At 39.9% G+C, this 19,867-nt stretch overlaps 1 protein-coding gene across 1 annotated transcript in view; it reads left to right on the forward strand.

Annotated features, from left to right (window-relative positions):
* The window catches only part of TXNRD3 (thioredoxin reductase 3), a 68,714-nt gene that overhangs the window by 5,906 nt on the left and 42,941 nt on the right, over nucleotides 1-19,867 (forward strand). The window contains exons 2-6 of the mRNA XM_059161938.1: nucleotides 11,708-11,768; nucleotides 12,827-12,936; nucleotides 14,552-14,656; nucleotides 14,863-14,935; nucleotides 16,614-16,733. Of these exons, the coding sequence (XP_059017921.1) occupies nucleotides 11,708-11,768; nucleotides 12,827-12,936; nucleotides 14,552-14,656; nucleotides 14,863-14,935; nucleotides 16,614-16,733 (469 nt within the window). The remainder of the gene's footprint in view (nucleotides 1-11,707; nucleotides 11,769-12,826; nucleotides 12,937-14,551; nucleotides 14,657-14,862; nucleotides 14,936-16,613; nucleotides 16,734-19,867) is intronic.

The following is a 19,867-nucleotide window of genomic DNA, read 5'->3' on the forward strand; positions in this document are numbered from 1 at the left end:
TGATCTTGTTTTTTTCCCCTTCATTCTTTTAATGTCATATATTACATTAATCTGTGTTTGTATGTTGAACCATCCTTATATTTTAGAAATAAATCCCATTGGTCATGTTGTATAGTCTTTTAAATATGCTGTTGAATTTGTATTGCTAGTATTTTGTTGAGGATTTTTGTGTTAATATTCATCAGGGTCTGTGGTTGGTCTGTAGTTTTCTTATAGTTTCTTTGTCTGTCTTTGGCATTAGGATAATGGTAGCCTTACAGGGTGAGTTTAGAAGTATACCCTTTTCAATTTTTCAGAAGAGTTTGAGGAGGATTGGTGTTTATTCTTTATATGTTTGGTAGAATTCACCAGTGAAGCCATCTAGTACTGGGCTTTTATTTGTTGGGAGGCTTTTTATTACAGATTCAGTCTCCTTACTAGTTACAGGTCTTTTCACATTTACTATTCATTTACTCATGATTCAAGACTTAGTACATTGTGGTGTTTCTAGTAATTTATAAATTTCATCTAGGTGATCTAATTTGTTAGTGTACAGTTGTTCATAGTACTCTCATAATCCTTTTCTTTCTGTAAAAACATTAATAATGGTCCCTCTTTCAATTCTGATGTTAGCTATTTGAGTCTTCTCTGTTTTTTCCTAGTATAACTAAAATTATGTCAATTTTGTGTATCTCTCAAAGAAGTAACTCTAAGTGTTTTGTTTTTTTCTCTATTGTTTTCTATACCCTGTTTTATCTCTGTCTAATGTTTTTGTCATTTGCTCCCTTTGCTAGCTTTGAGTTTAGTTATATGCTCTTTCTAGTTCCTTAAGGTGTGAAGTTAGGTTATTGATTTAAGATCTTTTCTCTTTTTAAATATAAGCATTGATAGCGATATATTGTTCTTTAATACTACTACTTTCACTGCATTCCACAAATTTTGGTATGTTTGGTTAGTATGATTTATTTTCCTTTGTCAAGATATTCTCTAATTTCTCTTGTGACTTCTTTATTGACCAATTGTTTAAGAGTGTGTTAATTTGCACATATTTTTGGATTTCCCAGTTTTCTTTCTGCTGTTGGTTTTTAGTTTCATTCTACTGTGATCGAAAAAGATACTTGTATGATTTCATTTTTTAAATTAAGACTTGTTTAGTCTGTCATGAGAGTGTTCCATGTGTACTTGATATTTGTATTTTGCTTACCTTGGATAGAGTGTTTTGTAATCTGTCTATGAAGTCCATTTGGTCTGCAGTGTTCTTTCAGTCCTCTGGTTCCTTATCGATCTTTCGTCTGGTTGTTCTATTCAGTTTTGAAAGTGAAATATTGAAGTCTCTTATAATTGTAATTTGTCCATTTCTATCTTCAACTTGTTTAGTGTTTGCATTGTATATTTGAAGCTTTGATGTTTGGTAGATATATTTTATAATTGTTATAGCATCTTGGTATATTAACTCCTTTATCATTATATACTAGCCTTTTTAGTCTCTTGTAGCAGTTTTGATTTAAAGTTTGTCTTATATCAGTAGAGCCATCCCTTCTCTCTTTTACTATATCCATGGAATATCTTTTTCTATCCTTTCACTTTCAATTAATGTGTATTATTAGCTCTGAAATGAGTCTCTTCTAAACATCATGATCCTGTCCTTTAATCCATTCTGCCAGTCTATTGCCTTTTGATTGGAGAGTTTAATCCACTTATACTTAAAGTAATTACTGTTAGGGAAGGCCTTTTTTTTTTTTTTAAGTTTCAGATAAGTAATATAGTGATTCAACAATTCTATACATCACCCAGTGCTCATCACAATACGTGCACTCCTTAATTGTCATCGCCTATTTCTCCCTACCCATCTTTCTTTTGGTAAGTATCAGTTTGTTCTCTATAGTTAAGTCTGTTTCTTGGTTTGCTTCTCCTTTCCCCCCCCTTTTCACATTTGTTTTGTTTGTTAAATTCCACATGAGTGAAATCATATGGTATTTGTCTTTTTCTTTTTCTTTTCTTTTAATTTTCTGTTTTTTTTTTTTATAAACATATATTTTTATCGCCAGGGGTACAGGTCTGTGAATCGCCAGGTTTACACACTTCACAGCACTCACCAAAGCACATACCCTCCCCGATGTCCATAACCCCACCCCCCTTCTCCCAACCCCCCTTCCCCCAGCAATCCTCAGTTTGTTTTGTGAGATTAAGAGTCACTTATGGTTTGTCTCCCTCCCAATCCCATCTTGTTTCATTTATTCTTCTCCTACCCCCCTATGCCCCCATGTTGCATCACCACTTCCTCATATCAGGGAGATCATATGATAGTTGTCTTTCTCGGCTTGATTTATTTCGCTAAGCATGATATGCTCTGGTTCCATCCACGTTGTCACAAATGGCAAGATTTCATTTCTTTTGATGGCTGCATAGTATTCCATTGTGTATCTATACCACATCTTCTTTATCCATTCATCTGTTGACGGACATCTAGGTTCATTCCATAGTTTGGCTTTTGTGGACATTGCTGCTATAAACATTCGGGTGCACGTCCCCTTTGGATCACTACGTTTGTATCTTTAGGGTAAATACCCAATAGTGCAATTGCTGGGTCATAGGGCAGTTCTATTTTCAACATTTTGAGGAACCTCCATGCTGTTTTCCAGAGTGGTTGCACCAGCTTGCATTCCCACCAACAGTGTAGGAGGGTTCCCCTTTCTCCGCATCCTCGCCAGCATCTGTCATTTCCTGACTTGTTGATTTTAGCCATTCTGACTGGTGTGAGGTGATATCTCATTGTGGTTTTGATTTGTATTTCCCTGATGCCGAGTGATATGGAGCACTTTTTCATGTGTCTGTTGGCCATCTGGATGTCTTCTTTGCAGAAATGTCTGTTCATGTCCTCTGCCCATTTCTTGATTGGATTATTTGTTCTTTGGGTGTTGAGTTTGCTAAGTTCTTTATAGATTTTGGACACTAGTCCTTTATCTGATATGTTGTTTGCAAATATCTTCTCCCATTCTGTCAGTTGTCTTTTGGTTTTGTTAACTGTTTCCTTTGCTGTGCAAAAGCTTTTGATCTTGATAAAATCCCAATAGTTCATTTTTGCCCTTGCTTCCCTTGCCTTTGGCGATGTTCCTAGGAAGATGTTGCTGCGGCTGAGGTCGAAGAGGTTGCTGCCTGTGTTCTCCTCAAGGATTTTGATGGATTCTTTTTGCACATTGAGGTCTTTCATCCATTTTGAGTCTATTTTCATGTGTGGTGTAAGGAAATGGTCCAATTTCATTTTTCTGCATGTGGCTGTCCAATTTTCCAACACCATTTATTGAAGAGGCTGTCTTTTTTCCATTGGACATTCTTTCCTGCTTTGTCGAAGATTAGTTGACCATAGAGTTGAGGGTCTATTTCTGGGCTTTCTATTCTGTTTCATTGATCTATGTGTCTGTTTTTGTGCCAGTACCATGCTGTCTTGATGATGACAGCTTTGTAATAGAGCTTGAAGTCCAGAATTGTGATGCCACCAACTTTGGCTTTCTTTTTCAATATCCCTTTGGCTATTCGAGGTCTTTTCTGGTTCCATATAAAATTTAGAATTATTTGTTCCATTTCTTTGAAAAAGATGGATGGTACTTTGATAGGAATTGCATTAAATGTGTATATTGCTTTAGGTATCATAGACATTTTCACAATATTTATTCTTCCAATCCAGGAGCATGAAACATTTTTCCATTTCTTTGTGTCTTCCTCAATTTCTTTCATGAGTACTTTATAGTTTTCTGAGTATAGATTCTGTGCCTCTTTGGTTACGTTTTTTCCTATTAACATTCAGGGTAACTATTGAGAGATATGAATTTAGTGCCATTGTATTGCCTGTAAGGTGACTGTTACTGTATATGGTCTCTGTTCCTTTCTGATCTACCACTTGTAGGCTCTCTCTTTGCTTAGAGGACCCCTTTCAATATTTCCTGTAGAGCTGGTTTGGTGTTTGCAAATTCTTTCAGTTTTTGTTTGTCCTGGAAGCTTTTAATCTCTCCTTCTATTTTCAATGATAGCCTAGCTGGATATAGTATTCTGGGCTGCATGTTTTTCTCATTTAGTGCTCTGAAAATATCATGCCAGCTCTTTCTGGCCTGCCAGGTCTCTGTGGATAAGTCAGCTGCCAATCTAATATTTTTACCATTGTATGTTACAGACTTCTTTTCCCAGGCTGTTTTCAGGATTTTCTCTTTGTCACTGAGACTTGTAAATTTTACTATTAGATGACGGGGTGTGGGCCTATTCTTATTGATTTTGAGGGGCGTTCTCTGAACCTCCTGAATTTTGATGCTCGTTCCCTTTGCCATATTGGGGAAATTCTCCCCAATAATTCTCTCCAGTATACCTTCTGCTCCCCTCTCTCTTTCTTCTTTTTCTGGAATCCCAATTATTCTAATGTTGTTTCGTCTTATGGTGTCACTTATCTCTCGAATTCTCCCCTCGTGGTCCAGTAGCTGTTTGTCCCTCTTTTGCTCAGCTTCTTTATTCTCTGTCATTTGGTCTTCTATATCACTAATTCTTTCTTCTGCCTCATTTATCCTAGCAGTGAGAGCCTCCATTTTTGATTGCACCTCATTAATAGCTTTTTTGATTTCAACTTGGTTAGATTTTTGTTATTTTATTTCTCCAGAAAGGGCTTTTATATCTCCCGAGAGGGTTTCTCTAATCTCTTCCATGCCTTTTTTGAGCCCGGCTAGAACCTTGAGAATTGTCATTCTGAACTCTAGATCTGACATATTACCAATGTCTGTATTGATTAGGTCCCTAGCCTTCGGTACTGCCTCTTGTTCTTTTTTATGTGTTGAATTTTTCCGTCTTGTCATTTTGTCCAGATAAGAGTATATGAAGGAGCAAGTAAAATACTAGAAGGGTGGCAACAACCCCAGGAAAATATACTTTAACCAAATCAGAAGAGATCCCACATCGTGAGGGTGGAGAAAGGGGATAAAAAGAGGTTCAAAAAGAAAGAAAGAAAAAAAAAGAAAAAAAAAGAAAAGAATTAAAAAAAGGAATAAAGAAAAATATAAAAAGAAAATATATATATATTAGATAAACTAGTTAAAAAATGTTAAAAAAGAAAAGGGTAAAAGTTAAAAAAATTTTAGCAGAAGAAGAGAAAAAAATGAAAAAGAAAAAAATTAAATTAACTGCAAGACTAAAAAAATCACAGGGAGAAAGCCATGAGTTCCATGCTTTGCCTTCTCCTCCTCTGGAATTCTGCTGCTCTCCTTGGTATTGAAACCGCACTCCTTGGTAGGTGAACTTGGTCTCAGCTGGATTTCTTGTTGATCTTCTGGGGGAGGGGCCTGTTGTAGTGATTCTCAAGTGTCTTTGCCCCAAGCGGAATTGCACCGCCCTTACCAGGGGCCAGGCTGAGTAATCCGCTCGGGTTTGCTTTCAGAAGCTTTTGTTCCCTGAGCGCTTTCCGTAGAGTTCCGGAGGATGGGAATACAAATGGTGGCCTCCTGGTCTCCTGCCTGGAGGAGCCGAGAGCCCAGGGCCCCACTCCTCAGTGTGCCCTCAGAGAACAGCGCCCAGTTTCTCCCGTCTGTCTGACCTCCGGCCGCGCTCCAAGCTCACCAAGCCTGTGACCGGTTCAAGGTAACCCCGAGCTGCGAGCTTACTGTCGGCTCTGTCTCTGTAGCCGGTTTTCCCGTTCCAATACCTGCAAGCTCTGCGACACTCAGACACCTCCGATCCTCCTGTGACCCTGCGGGACCTGAGGCCACGCTGACCCCGCGTGGGCTTCGCCCCGGTTTAGCCTCTGGAGCTATGTCCTTCAGCGGAACAGACTTTTAAAAGTCCTGATTTTGTGCTCCGTTGCTCCACCGCTTGCCGGGAGCCGGCCCCTCCCCCCGGGGTCTATCTTCCCGTCGCTTTGGATTCACATCTCCGCCAGTCCTACCTTTCAGAAAGTGTTTTTTTTTCTGTTTCCAGAATTGCTGTTCTTCTCTTTGATCTGCCGATGGATTTGCAGGTGTTTGCAATCTTTAGATAAGCTATCTAGCTGATCTCCTGCTAGCTGAAGTAGTCTCAGCCTGCTACTTCTCCGCCATCTTGACTCCTCACTCAGGACTTTTTTTTAAAAATAGATTTTATTTATTTTTTGAAAGAGAGAGAGAGATAGCGAGCATGAGCAGGGTTGGGGGCAGAGGGAGACACAGACTCCCTGCTGAGCAGGGAACCCCATGTGGGATTCAGTCTCAGGACTCTGGGATCATGACCTGAGCCAAAGGCAGACCCTCAGCTGACTGAGCCACCCAGGAACCCAAGGGAAGGACTTATGCAATTTTGTTTTGTGGATACCATAGTTTTTTGTCCATCATTTTCTTTCTTACGGTCTTCTTTTGTGTTTATTTTTTTAGTGATCCTTCCCCTGTCCTTTTGTGTATATTTACTAGATGTTTTTGTGGTTACCATGGGGATTACATATAACATCCTGAAGGTATTATTTGTTTCAAATTTAACGTTTTGAAACATTTGTTTCAAATTTAAAAATTTAGAATTAAATTAAAATTAAATACTTTAATTAATATTTAATAAATTTTACCTGTAATATAATATGTATAAAACCCTAATGATTGTACCAAAGAAAACTGGTCATAAATTCAGCAAAGTTGTAGGAAACAAAATCAACACAATTTAAATAATTTAATTACTATTTAATTAAAGTTAAATAATTATACATAAAATATATATGTATAAAAGCCTAATGATTGTACCCCAAAAAACTTCATAAATTCAGCAAAGTTGTAGGAAACAAAATCAACACAATTTAAATAATTTAATTAACACTTAATATTTAATTGAAATTAAATAATTAAAACTTTTGGAACATTTGTTTTGAATTTAAACATTTAAAAATAACAAAATTTCAAAATTAAATTGTTTCAAAAAACAATTTAACTTCCATCACTTATAATAACTTCGCTCTTTTATAGTTCTGCTTTTCACATTGTCTCACAGATTATATCTTTATATGTTGTGCACCCATTATCAAAGATTTGTAGTTATTTTTAGGCTATTGTTTTTTTAAATCTTAAAAAAGAGTAAGAAAATAAATTATGAGCTAAAATTATAATAATACTTCTTTGTATGTTTGTCCATATACTTACTCTTACTGAGGAACTTTGCATTTTCAAATTCAAAGGAACTCAAAGCCTGTATACATTGTTTCATTTCAACTTGAAGAAGTTCCTATAGCATTTCTTGTAAGACAGCTCTAGTATTTATACTCCCTCAATTTTTGTTTGTCTGGGAAAGTCTTAATTTCTTCCTCATATTTGAAGGACTGTTTTTTTGTTTACTTGTTTTGTTTGTTTGTATGTTTGTTTGTTTTGCCAGATATAGAATTCCTGGTTGATAATTTTTTTCTTTTCTTTTTTAAAAATTTTATTTATTTATTTGACAGAGATCACAAGTAGGCAGAAAGGCAGGCAGAGAGAGAGAGAGAGGAGGAAGCTGGCTCCCCGCTGAGCAGAGAGCCCGATGTGGGGCTCAATCCCAGGACCCTGGGAACACGACCTGAGCCAAAGGCAGAGGCTTTAGCCCACTGAGCCACCCAGGCACCCCAGTTTTTTTCTTTTTTTAAAGATTTTATATATTTGAGAGAGAGAGGAGCAAGCACACAAGCAAGGGGAGTATCCAGAGGGAGAGGGAAAAGCAGGCCCGGGCCCCAATCCCAGGACTCTAGATCATGACCAGAGCTGAAGGCAGACCCTTAACCGACTGGGCCACCTTGCTGTCCTGATAGTTTTTTCCTTTTAACACTTTAAAGATTTCATCCCTCTGCCTCTGGACTGCAAGATTTTGACTGAAAAATCCATGGATAATCTTAAACGGATTCCTTGTACTTGATAAGTTACTTTTTTCTTGCTGCTTTTATTTTTTTATTTTTTTTTTTTTTAGATTTATTTATTTATTTGACAGAGATTACAAGTAGGCAGAGAGGCAGGCAGAGAGAGAGAGAGGAGGAAGCAGGCTCCCTGCTGAGCAGAGAGCCCGATGCGGGACTCGATCCCAGGACCCTGAGATCATGACCTGAGCCGAAGGCAGCGGCTTAACCCACTGAGCCACCCAGGCGCCCCATCTTGCTGCTTTTAGTATTATCTCCTTGTCTTTGTTTTTTAGCAGTTTGGTTACAATGTGTCTTGGTGTGAGTCTCTTTGGGTTTTTCCTTCTTGGCGTTCTTTGAGCTTCTTACGTTTGTTTATTCATATCTTTCCTCAAATTGGGGAGTTTTTGGTCATAATTTCTTCAAATAAGCTTTATGATCCTTTCTTCTTGAACTCCCATATTGTATATATTGTTCTACTTTATGATGTTCCTCAAAGCTGCTATTCTATGTTCATTTTTCTTTATTCTTTTTTCTTCTTGTGCCTCAGACTCAGTAATTTCAAATTCCCTGTCTTTAAATTCACTGGTTCCTTTTTCTGCTGGTGGAGTTTTCCATTCAACTGCTCTAGAGAATTTTTCAATTTAGTTATTGTATTTTTCAGTTTTAGAGTTCCTTTGTGGTTATTCCTGCTTTTTGGCTGACAATCTTATTTTGTTTACTACATAATTTTCCTGATTTCTGTTAGCTCTTTGTACTTTCCTCTTTGAGTGTATTTAAAATAGTTGTTTTGAGGTCTTTGTCTAGTAAATCGGAAGGCTGTATTTGTTCAGGATGTTTTGGAGATTTATTTTTTCCTGTGAAAAATATAATATGTATAAATGTTCTTCTGTTTGTGTGTATATGATCTTTTGTTGAAAGTTCAGCATATACAACAGCTGCCTCTCATAGTCTTTGCAGATTGACTTCCTGCTGGGGAAGAACTTCTCTAATCAGTGCAGCATGAAGGCTTAAGTTCTTCCTAGGCCTTTTCTGGGCATTTGTCATCCCTGGATTTGTATGTGCTTTTCATACATGGGCTCAGTTTTCCTGTATACAGGGCTGTTTTAAAGTGGGGCAAATTCCTTAAGAATCTCTCCTCTGCTTCTTCTTGGGACCTTAGCTGTTCCGTTGTATTCTTCTGCCTGTAGTTTCTTGCCTCCAGGGGTCTACCTATTAGAAGCCCATTTTGTTTTCACAAACCATGCACTCTGCTTCTCGTGGCTTCCTTTAGCTTAGGACCCCAGCCACTTTTGACTATCTGTGTAGTCTGTGTTAGGCATCATAGAGACAAATCCCTTAGGCAGCCCTGAGTTTAGAACATTGCAAATTCGGTCTCTCTGCATTTTCTGGAAGGCAACTGGGGCCCTACTGCTGCAAAGCTCTTACTATACCTTGGAGCATCAAGGAATAGGTGAGGTAAGGGCCATTAAGGATGCTACAGGATTTTCCACCAAGTTAAATGTGGCATTTTCATCATTGGGCATACACTTTATTGTTGTAGATCTTGGACCAGTTTCCAGAGCTTCGTTTAAGTTATCTTACTTTGAGATTTTTGAGCTTCTCAGACATGTAGATTACTGCTTTTCATCAAATTTGGGACATTTTGGACATTTCTTTAAAAAATTTTCTTCTTCTTTATTCTTTTTCCTTTTTCTCACCTTATATGTTGGTGTGCTTAGTAGTGTCTCATGCTTCTCTAAGACTCTCCATTTTTCCTTAATATTCTTTCTCTGTGGTGTGAGGTTGCACAATCAGTCTGCATTGATCCCTCCTCAAGTGTGCTAATTCTTTCTTCTGCCAGTTTAAATCTACTGTTGAAGCACTGGAATGAGCTTTTCATTTTATTGTGCTTTCCAACTCTATACTTTCCATTTGATTTTTAAAAATAATTTCTATTACCTTTCTTCATCTCTCTAAGCATAATTTTATTTAATTCTTTGAACATATTTGTAATGGCTGCTTTGTGTATCAGGCTGTTTCTCTTGTTTGCTTTTCTCCCTGTCTATGGATTCACTATCCAGTTTCTTTCAATGCCTCGTAGTGTTTTTTGATAGGAACCTGGACATTTCAGGTGGGATTGTGTAGCAGCTCCAGTTACTGACTCTTCCCTCTCTGGCTTGTTTTGTTTACTTGTTTATTTCTCTATAGTAAGTTGGTGGGATTATCTTAGGGAAGTTTATTTCCACCAAAAGATGGGAGCCTTTGATGTCACTTCTCAGAGTGTGCCCTCATAGATGTGTGCACAGTCAACCTGGAATGACAGAGATTTTAGCAGGGCTCTGGTGGACTGTGTAATGTTTTTCTTTTTCTTTTATTTTTTTATTTTTTTTTATTTTTTATTTTTTTAAAAGATTTTATTTATTTGACAGAGAGAAATCACAAGTAGACGGAGAGGCAGGCAGAGAGAGAGAGGGAAGCAGGCTCCCCACTGAGCAGAGAGCCCGATGCGGGACTCGATCCCAGGACCCTGAGATCATGACCTGAGCCGAAGGCAGTGACCTAACCCACTGAGCCACCCAGGCGCCGCTTCTTTTCTTTTTTTTAAATTAAGTTTTCTTTTTAACTTCAGTTAACGTACAGTGTTTCTTAGTTTCAGGTATGAAGTATACTGATTCAGCAGTTCGTACAGCACTCGGTGCTCATCCCAACAAGTGCCCTCCTTACTCCCCATCACCTAGTTTGCGTTATGTTTTCTGTCTTGTCGGGATCATACTCAGATGTTAGGCCCCCTAATTGCAGGCTGGTTGCTCTGTTTTTCTTGACAATGTCATGGGGTGTAAATTGTTCCACACTCTTGTCCAGTTAAATCTGGGCTCCGTTCAGGGGCAGTTTCTGAGGCATGTTTGTGGCTTATTCTGATCCTAGAGGAACTGTTCTTAACAATCTCTGTGCCAGTTTCCTTTGGAAAATTGTCTGGCTTGCAGCTTAGCCTGTTACTCTAATGGAACTACCAGCCTTCTCTTTGTTGCTTACCACCAAAATGTCCATTACCTTTAGATTTGCCTTCCACATGGTCTGTTTCAAATAAGGTCATTTCTTTTGGATAGAGCTTTGGAGCTCTCTGATCTTATGGCTTACCTCTTTCCCTGGGCAAGAATCAGTGACAACCCTACTTTATGGGCAGGGTTTTGGGTGGGGACTGTAAACTCTGGTCTTTTGGGCTTAACCTCTTCCGTTCTGAAACCTTGCCCTGTAATAGTCTCAGCCTGGGGTAGAGCCTTTGCTCTATGAGTGGGGGTTGTGTGGAGGAAGGGAGGAAAGGAGCCCCCGTGTTGTTAGCCACGCTCTCCAAGAATGTAGCCTTTGCCACTCAGAGCTGTGGGGAGACAGAAATGCTGGTGGCTTGCTCTTTCTGGTAACAGTGATTTTAAGGAATAAGGAACCTCTTTTTCTTGTCCATACTCACTGGAAGTGGAGCTTCTATCAAACTGACCTAGGGCAGAGGAGGAGGAGCAGGAACAGACTCTGTCTGTTCTCATTGACATCTACCAGATCTTATTGACTAAATGTTTCACTTGTTATGCGCCCTTTGGACAATTCCCAGAGATTTTAAATGGTGGTGGTTGTTCTTTTTAAGTAATTTTCACGAGTTATGGTGTTTCACCAGGGAGCCAATCTGCCAAGCTCCTAGTGTCTCCATCTTGGAAGTGAAACATCTGGGCTTTATCTTGAGGGCTGAGGGCACTGAAAGTTGTTAAGTAATGGTGAAAAGTGGACCTTAAAATACTACTTTGGCTGCAATTTAGAGAACTGGACATTTGCTTTGGACACCCTCATGCACATATTTCAAACTCTGTTGAATCTTTGGGAGAGTAAAACTCATGTAAATTTGTGTTCCAGGTTAAAGATCTGTTTTCTTCTTTGGGAGTTGAATGTAACATCTTGGAACTTGATCAAGTCGGTAAGTAGAATGGGTAGTGTATTCTTTGTAATAAATGTTTGTAATAAATGTCAACAAGATCGACTACTTCCCATTTGCTTTGTTCAATTCAATTTTCTCTTGTCTCTTTGGGTTAGGTGAGTTATTTTTGTCTACATTCAACCATGCAGAAAATGGAACTCTATTTGGCAAATAATTTGGTGTAGATTATTTATTTATATACTTTTCGTATTTGAGGGGTGGGAGCAGGAAGAAGATTTATAAAGTGCTAAGGCTGAAGTATTTCAGGCATTTCATATGCATCTGCTAACTCCCTGGCAAAATAGATTAAGCTGTAATAAATGAAAAGAAACTGCCTGGACTTCCTGATTGTATTACAGATGAGGGGAACACATTAATATTTCAGCTTTATATTTTTAATTCTTGTCATGCATGCATGCATCTAATATTAACTAAGCATTTTACCCACACTTGGGATCTGCAAGGGTGGAAAACCGGGTGGTGAACAGGAAAGAGTTTGAGCTCTGCCTTTATTAGACTTCACCAACTCCTTTTAGCCATGTCTCCTGAACAAGTGATGTGTTCCTGAATCTTTGAGACTATTCTACAGTGTATACAGCATAGAGCGTATGTAAGTAAGTAGTCGTGGCTTTATTTTCAGGGGTGGAGGAGACATTTTGGACCATGGATCATAAAGATTTTTCGCATGTAATTGTAGGAAGAATTTTCTGAGTTATGACATTCAAATCAGGTTTTATCCTAATATTTGCTCTTTAAAGAGGATTTTTATTTATTTGTCCCAACAAGGCCATTGAATGATAGTTCAAGATCTAATTTAGAAGGGTTTGTTTTAAATGAATTTGTAGATTTGTCTTCATTTCTTAAGGTTTCCTTTGAAAACAGGCGTTTCCCCTTCTTGAGTCATCATTTCATGAAGTTATATAATAATGTAAATATATAAGTACTGACATTTTATGGGTGTGTGCATGGGAGTGTCTGGTGTTGTAACACTTCTGTTCAAACCCCAAAAGTTTGGAACCCTTTCAATGTTCTTATATATTGAAGTTTTTATTCTTCAGATGATGGGGCCAATGTCCAAGAAGTGCTTTCAGAGATCACTAATCAGAGAACTGTGCCCAATATTTTTGTGAATAAAGTGCACATGGGTGGATGCGATCGAACTTTCCAGGTAATAATGGTATTAAATGTTTTTAATGCCATTTATTCAAAGTTTGTTTTTAAATCTATCTGAAAGGGGAGAAAATGGCTTTTAAAAAGGAGCCTATTCATGGGGCACCTGGGTGACTCAGGCTGCTGAGCATCTGCCTTCTGCTCAGGTTGTAATCTGAGGGTTCTGAGGTCGAGACCTGCATTAGGCTTCCTGCTCCATGGAGAGCCTGCTTCTCCTTCTCCCTCTGCCTGCTGATCCCCCTGCTTGTGTGTTCTCTTTCTCTCTCTCTTTCAAATAAATAAATAATTTTTTTTTAAAAAAGGGAGTCTGTTCATTTGTCTTTTGGAAGTTGTGAAGTGGAAAAGCATAGAAGATGGTTATCAGATCATCTTGAAAGTCATGATAGATAAAATTGATGTTTCTTCTTAAGCTAGGTCCTTGTTTTATAATGACTTCCTTTTATTAAAATTGTGTTCCCTTGTATTTTTTTATGCATGTTTGTAAATAGTAGTAATCAGTGATTAAATACTTATATTTGAGACTTTAACTTAAAATGACATTTTCTTGGGAAACTAGATTGCTAATCTATGATCAGCATTGTTATCTATTAACAGCCTGCTTCATTAGTCCCAGAAGCTACACTCAGCTCACGTGGTGGTGTGTAGCATAATGAGAGGCCCCGAAATACCTTGGGAAGTGCTGGTCTTGCCATTCCTAACCTGGGCAAGATCTGGAGATGCAGAATTATCCATTCTATTTCATGCTGCATGGAAGATGCTCAGGAGATGTATTTTCCTAAGGGCACCTAATAGTAAGGAGACCAGAGGAGTCCCTTTTAGAATGTGCCAGAAACCTCCACTGGCAGGCGTCCATCTGGGGCCATGTGCCATGTGCCAAGTCCTACAGTGATACAGCACTTCTCATGTGCTTCCCAGGATGAGCTGGTGCCATGTGGTGTTTCTAAAGCCAGCCTCAAGGGCTGGAACACCTGCCTTCACACAACAAAAACTATTGCTATATCATGCCTTGATCGTCCCAGCTTGCCTCAGCTACTTCCGATCAGAAGGGAGGGCCAAGTGAGCAGGAGACTATGGTAAAGAGCTAGCCTTGTGACTGTTGCTGAAAGAAAAAGCAAAAGTCTGTGTTCTACAGAAAGTTTACCAGGATGCTGCAGAATTTAGGTCAGTTTATGAGAAACCATGTAAAAATTTGATGTGCATGTCCTGCTAAGAAGGCTTAAGAATTGTTTGCAAAATAAAGCCTGGCACAGGTCAATGAAAGATAGAGGATCTTGAAAAATGGTACTTGGCTATTTTACTTAATTATGATACTTTGATGATTAGACCAAGGAAGATGACCTTGCCTTACATAAAGTCATGACCTGCGGGTCATTAGATACACATGTAGCCACAAGGTGATAATGATAAAAAATGTATGTACTTAGCATATGTTCTATCTAGTGGGACCCTATTTAAATACTATCTAGATAAATTTACAGTTTCAACTTAGATGAATTAGTGACTGTTTCTAAGAGTTTTAGAGTTTTAGAAAAGCAGTGCATACGGATTCAACGTAGGGTACAAAAGAACAGATTTAAAACAGATTATGCTTTCCTCTCTCCTTTGATCCATAGGCCCATCAGAGTGGTTTATTACAGAAGCTCCTTCAGGAAGATTCAGCATATGAATATGACCTCATTGTCATTGGGGGAGGTTCTGGTGGCCTTGCATGTGCTCAGGTATGAACATAACGAAACCCAGAGGTAATTTTCCTGGTGATTGCCATAAGCACTTCTTCAGCTACTTTGTTGTTACGGTCCAAGCTTTAGTTGTATTAATAAAGAGAAAGGACTGTGTTCTTCCACAGTCTTTTCCTCTCAGGGAGAGAAAAATTGGGGGGTTGTCAGGAAAATGACAAGATGTTTATATGTAGTTTTTTTAATAGGAAGCCGCCATCTTGGGAAAGAAAGTTATGGTGCTAGACTTTGTGGTCCCGACGCCTCAGGGCACATCATGGGGTAAGCAGTGTTTCTTTGTTGTGACTCTTGTAGTTTTCTGCTCTTTACAGCTGTCTTTGGCTTTCTTCAATCTTGTTAATCCTCAAACTAATCTCAAGATGAGTAACTAGCCTGTTCCATAGGTGAGGAAAGCAAGTCCTGGTGAGGTAAAGTAACGGACCTAAGGTTGCATGGTTAACAGGTGGAAAGACAATATAATATAAAAAGATAAGATAATATAAAGGTAATGAAGGAAGATTTTGCAAAAGGAAAAAATTCCATGACTCCAGTATCCAACACGTGTGCTATAATAATTCCTGCACACGTGCACTGATGTTTTCCCTTAATTGCAATCACAGTGTATGCTGTGTGGTGCCCACCTAAGTCTGCCATGACCTTGTCTTGTGTTTCTGCATCAGTTTCATAGCTGACTCTAACGGTTGTGTGATGTTCAGTCAAGTCGGCATGTGCATCATCGTCCAGGTCCTGTCAACAAAGTGCACAGTGAGCTTCCAGTTGTAGAGGAGAGCATTTACTTTAATAGAACATGCAGACTCTGTCGTGGATATTTTCTGTTTATGTATCAGATCCATCCTTCCTGTCTTCATGTCTACCTTTTTCCATGCCCCAGAAAGCCGATGCATCTGCAGCCTTGCCCTCTGGCTTCTAGTTGGGCTTGACCAGTTAATGGTCACAGGAGGAGAACAGTAGGGAGGGAGGAAAGTGGAGTTGGGGGGTTCTTCATTCTTCTAGCTCCTGCCCTGATGGTCCCTGCAGGAAAAAAAGGCCACCTCCACTGTTATGCCCAACCCCTTGTAGGCTGTGTCAATCTCTCCATCATGTGGGGTTGGCAGTGGCCTACTCACTATTCTGTTCCTCCTCACTCTTTCTGCCCACGCCCCTGTAATCATTTTTCTATAAACTCTCCTCAGTTTCCCAGCTTGAGGATGTCATCTGTTTCCTGTAGGGGCCCTGACAAAATATGATAATCATGTTTTAAAATTCAAATTTACTCAAAATTTTTACCTTAGCATTTCATACAGTAAAGCTAATCTCTCTCATTTTTCCTTCTAACATTTGTATGCTGAAAAGTTCCTGTGTGTACCTTTGTTTTCTCCCTCTCTCCTTCTGCCCTCTCCCCTCTTTCTCTCCTGCCTAGAAATATCCTACTTCTCTGGATTACCAGAAGAGAGACTGTGATCAGAGAGGGAGTTTTCTGACTCATGCCCTGCTCAGGGGCATCACACGTGGCTTTTTTGTGCTGTTTGAGATTGAGAGTAGATGTTACCAGGCAGCTTGCGGTGGACCTAATATTGGCTCAGAGGAGGAGTCCAACTTACAGAGAATAAAGGCTAGAAGCTGGGGTTCCAGTCCTTGTTTTGGTATCTATCTAATTAATCTAATATAATTCTGATCCCTTCATGGGTCAGAATCAAATGAAAATTTTGGATTCTCTTCCCAGAAAACTATTCAAGTGTACATTGGTATTTTTGCTCATCTTTGGGTCTCCTTCACAGACCCTCATTTGAAGAGTTTGGCTTAATTATTTGCATGTTATTTTGGGGTCTGCTGTTTGCCCCCCAGCCATCTGAGTGTGTCATTTCCCCATGTTTAACAACACCTGCTCTACAGGTATGTAGAACCACGTATACACCCATGGACACAGAGGAAGCTTTAAAACTATTATCTTCTCTCTCAGGTCTTGGCGGTACTTGTGTAAATGTGGGCTGTGTTCCTAAGAAATTGATGCACCAAGCTGCCCTTTTAGGGCAGGAATTAAAGGACGCCAGGAAATTTGGCTGGGAGTACAGTCATCAAGGTTGGTAATGGTATATAAAAATACAGATTGGGAGGAAAGAGGAAAGAATGAGTTTCTTAGAGAAAGACTTGCTATTTATAGTTCTAGAGTTGAGTCTGAAGTTTGTTGAGTGACTGCTCATTAGGACCCCACTTTGGCACAGGGGAGTCAGAGGTGATCATTTGAAACCTGGCCCTACTCTTGGGGGCCTTGGTGCTTTTGGCAGCTATTGTCATTTCAGACTCTACAGAACATGAGAGAGAATAATTGCTGTTTTCAGATTTCCTTCAAGTGTAAAGAAAAGAGAAGAGCGAGGGTCATTATTTGAATTTTATCTGTTATAGTGATAACATTTTTTATTTTACCAGTGGTTATATATGTCCTTGGTTAATGAAAGATGGAAGCCAAATTCATCCAATAGGCACTAATTGGTTAGGCTCTGAGGATACAGATATGAGGAAAATAGAGCTTCTGCCCTTAAGGAGTACACAGTTTGTTGCAAGAGAGGATAAGAGAAGAGAGATTCTGTGTGCTCTAGTTCACAGTGAGGTTTTGAGCATTGCCTTGAGGGACACTTACTATCTTTGAGAGGCTAAGATGGTGGAGGTGACCCTTGAGCTGAATCTTGAAGGTCACAGAGAAGCAGGTCATTGGAGACAGGAAGTAGTGTGCTCTGAACTCTGGAGCTGGGAGAAAGCGTGGAGTCTTTGGGGGATAGTGAATGGCTGGCATGGAGAATAGGGGCAGGATGCTGGGAAAAACAAGATTACAAAGAAGCACGTCGTGACAGATCTTAAATGTCATCTGAAGGCATTGTGATTGACCCCAAAGGAAGCAAGAGAGTCAGGGGTTCAGCAAGAGAGGAGCCTGAACCACAGTTTGGATTCTGGAACCCTCTGGTGGCACCAAGGAGTTTAGAAGGCTGGTGGTGGGAGGGGGGACAAGTCCAAAGACAAGGAAGTGAGCTGGAGTGCTGTCACCTAACCCAGAGGAGAAATGACAGGCCTGGGCCAAGACTGATTTCAGACTGGAGAGTATGAGGTGGATTTAGAGGACTGAAGGTGTGGAATTGACAGGCTAGATGTGGCTGGGTGATTTTTGTCTATTTAGAATAATGTTATAGAATTTCTAAAAAAAAAAAAAAAAAATTCTAAAAAAAAAAAAATCTCTTGTTTCCCAAGAGATTTTGATGGAGGAAATGTGTACATGAGCATATCCTTCCTGGTGACTTGGCTGGGCCCCGGAGGTCACAGGGTGGGTGGAGGGTGAAGAAAAGGATGGAATCCCAGAAGAGGGAGTGTGTGATAATGCAGTGTATTTGCTGAGCTGGAAAACACAGGCCAGTGTGAGTTAGTGGTGGAGTTCAGCATAATGAGCTGTGGCCAGACAGATTCTCCCATGGACAAATTTCCCCAGACACTCAGCTCTCTGTAGAGCTTTGGGTCCAGCTTCAGTACCAAGTGGTTGTAGATAAAATAAGGTCTTTGCACTTGGCAATTTAACTTTGGGGTCACCTTCACTTTCAAGAATCCTTCTCCCTGAATCCTTCACCTTGCATGGATTTTTCCCCTGCAGAATACCTGGTGGAGTTCAGGGAATGGGGATGGTTTGTGCTTGAGAGAGGTCTAGGCAGGGCCTGGGTTAGCAGCCCACCTACAGGTGGTGGTTGAAGTCTTAGGAATTGCTGAGAGGGGCTGGGGAGGCCCTGTGGTTGGAAAAGAATAGCAGACACGGACGGATCCTGAGAAATGTTAAAACCTAGAGGGTGGGTGAGGAAGATGAGGAAAAACCAGGAGAGTTGTGTCAAAGAGGCCAGGAGGGGCTAGATTTTTAAGGATAAGACTTAGGGCTTAGAGAATCTCAGAGAAGAGAACCATCTGGAAGGAAATGGTGCCAGAAGGCCAAATGGAATAGGGTTTAATTCACCAAGCAAGATGTGGGGCTCAGTCCCATGCCCCTAAGATCATGACCTGAGCCGAAATCAAGAGTCGGACACTTAAGTGACTGAGCCACCCAGGCGCCCAAAGGAGTCTTCTTAAAACTAAAAATGCTTATACCCTGTTTTAAAAATTCTAGAATAATCAAGGCCAAGTGGGGAGGAAACTCTGAATGCCCCATAATGGAGAAAGGCCATGAGGAATGGGACAGTAGATGTGTCCTATGATGGGGACAGCCAGGCAGAGGGGTGTGTGGGTGACTTCCCAAGCAGGATTCCCCACAAGCTGATAACTTCTTGGTGTGTCAGCCCTGCCTGCTGCCCACTGCCCCACACTGCTGGGGCTCTGCACATTCTGAGGGGATAGCATTTTTTTTTTTTAAGGTTTTATTTATTTATTTGACAGACAGAGATCACAAGTAGGCAGAGAGGCAGGCAGAGAGAGAGAGAGAGGGAAGCAGGCTTCCTGCGGAGCAGAGAGCCCGATGCGGGGCTTGATCCCAGGACCCTGAGATCATGACCTGAGCCGAAGGCAGCAGCCCAAACCACTGAGCCACCCAGGTGCCCCAGGGGGGATAGCATTTTGTATGCTCGTGCCACTTTGCCTCACCTGAGGGTCCAGGTGACGTTCTTGAACTTGTCTAGATGTGCTTGATATTCCTAAATGCTTTATAATTCCCTCAAGTGGGTAAAATCTTGTTCCTGATAAACAAAAGGCTGCTAAGTTAGTTTTGAGGTACTATACTAAGAAACACCTAGCTAGCCGTCATATGGAATTTGGGGCTTAGCAGTTTTTAGGCATAAGCTTCATGAAATGGCCAAGAGAAGTCCATAGAATCTAAGCAGGAAGAGAAAGGAACTGAAAGCATGCTGAAATCTGGGTGTGGGAGAATCTTCTAGATACTTTCATTCTTGACATTGGTAGAGAAATAATGGCTTGAAGTAGATTTAAAATGTATATATAATTTGCAGATCAGAAATTAAATATAGAACTTCCAAGAAAAAGGGAACGGGATATGTACAAATAAACAGCATGAAACTAATTTAAAACGAGCAAAAAACAACCCAGAAAACAAGACAGCAGACAAACATAGGGACACTCTTTTACATAGTAGAATAAAGCTGAATGAGTCAGCTTCTCAAGTTGTGTAGACAGAATTCATCCATGTGCTGTTTACAGCATACATATCTAAACCAAAGGAGAATTGTCGAGAATACA

The sequence above is a fragment of the Mustela lutreola genome, chromosome 2 (assembly GCF_030435805.1).
Source record: "Mustela lutreola isolate mMusLut2 chromosome 2, mMusLut2.pri, whole genome shotgun sequence".
Lineage (NCBI taxonomy): Eukaryota > Metazoa > Chordata > Mammalia > Carnivora > Mustelidae > Mustela > Mustela lutreola.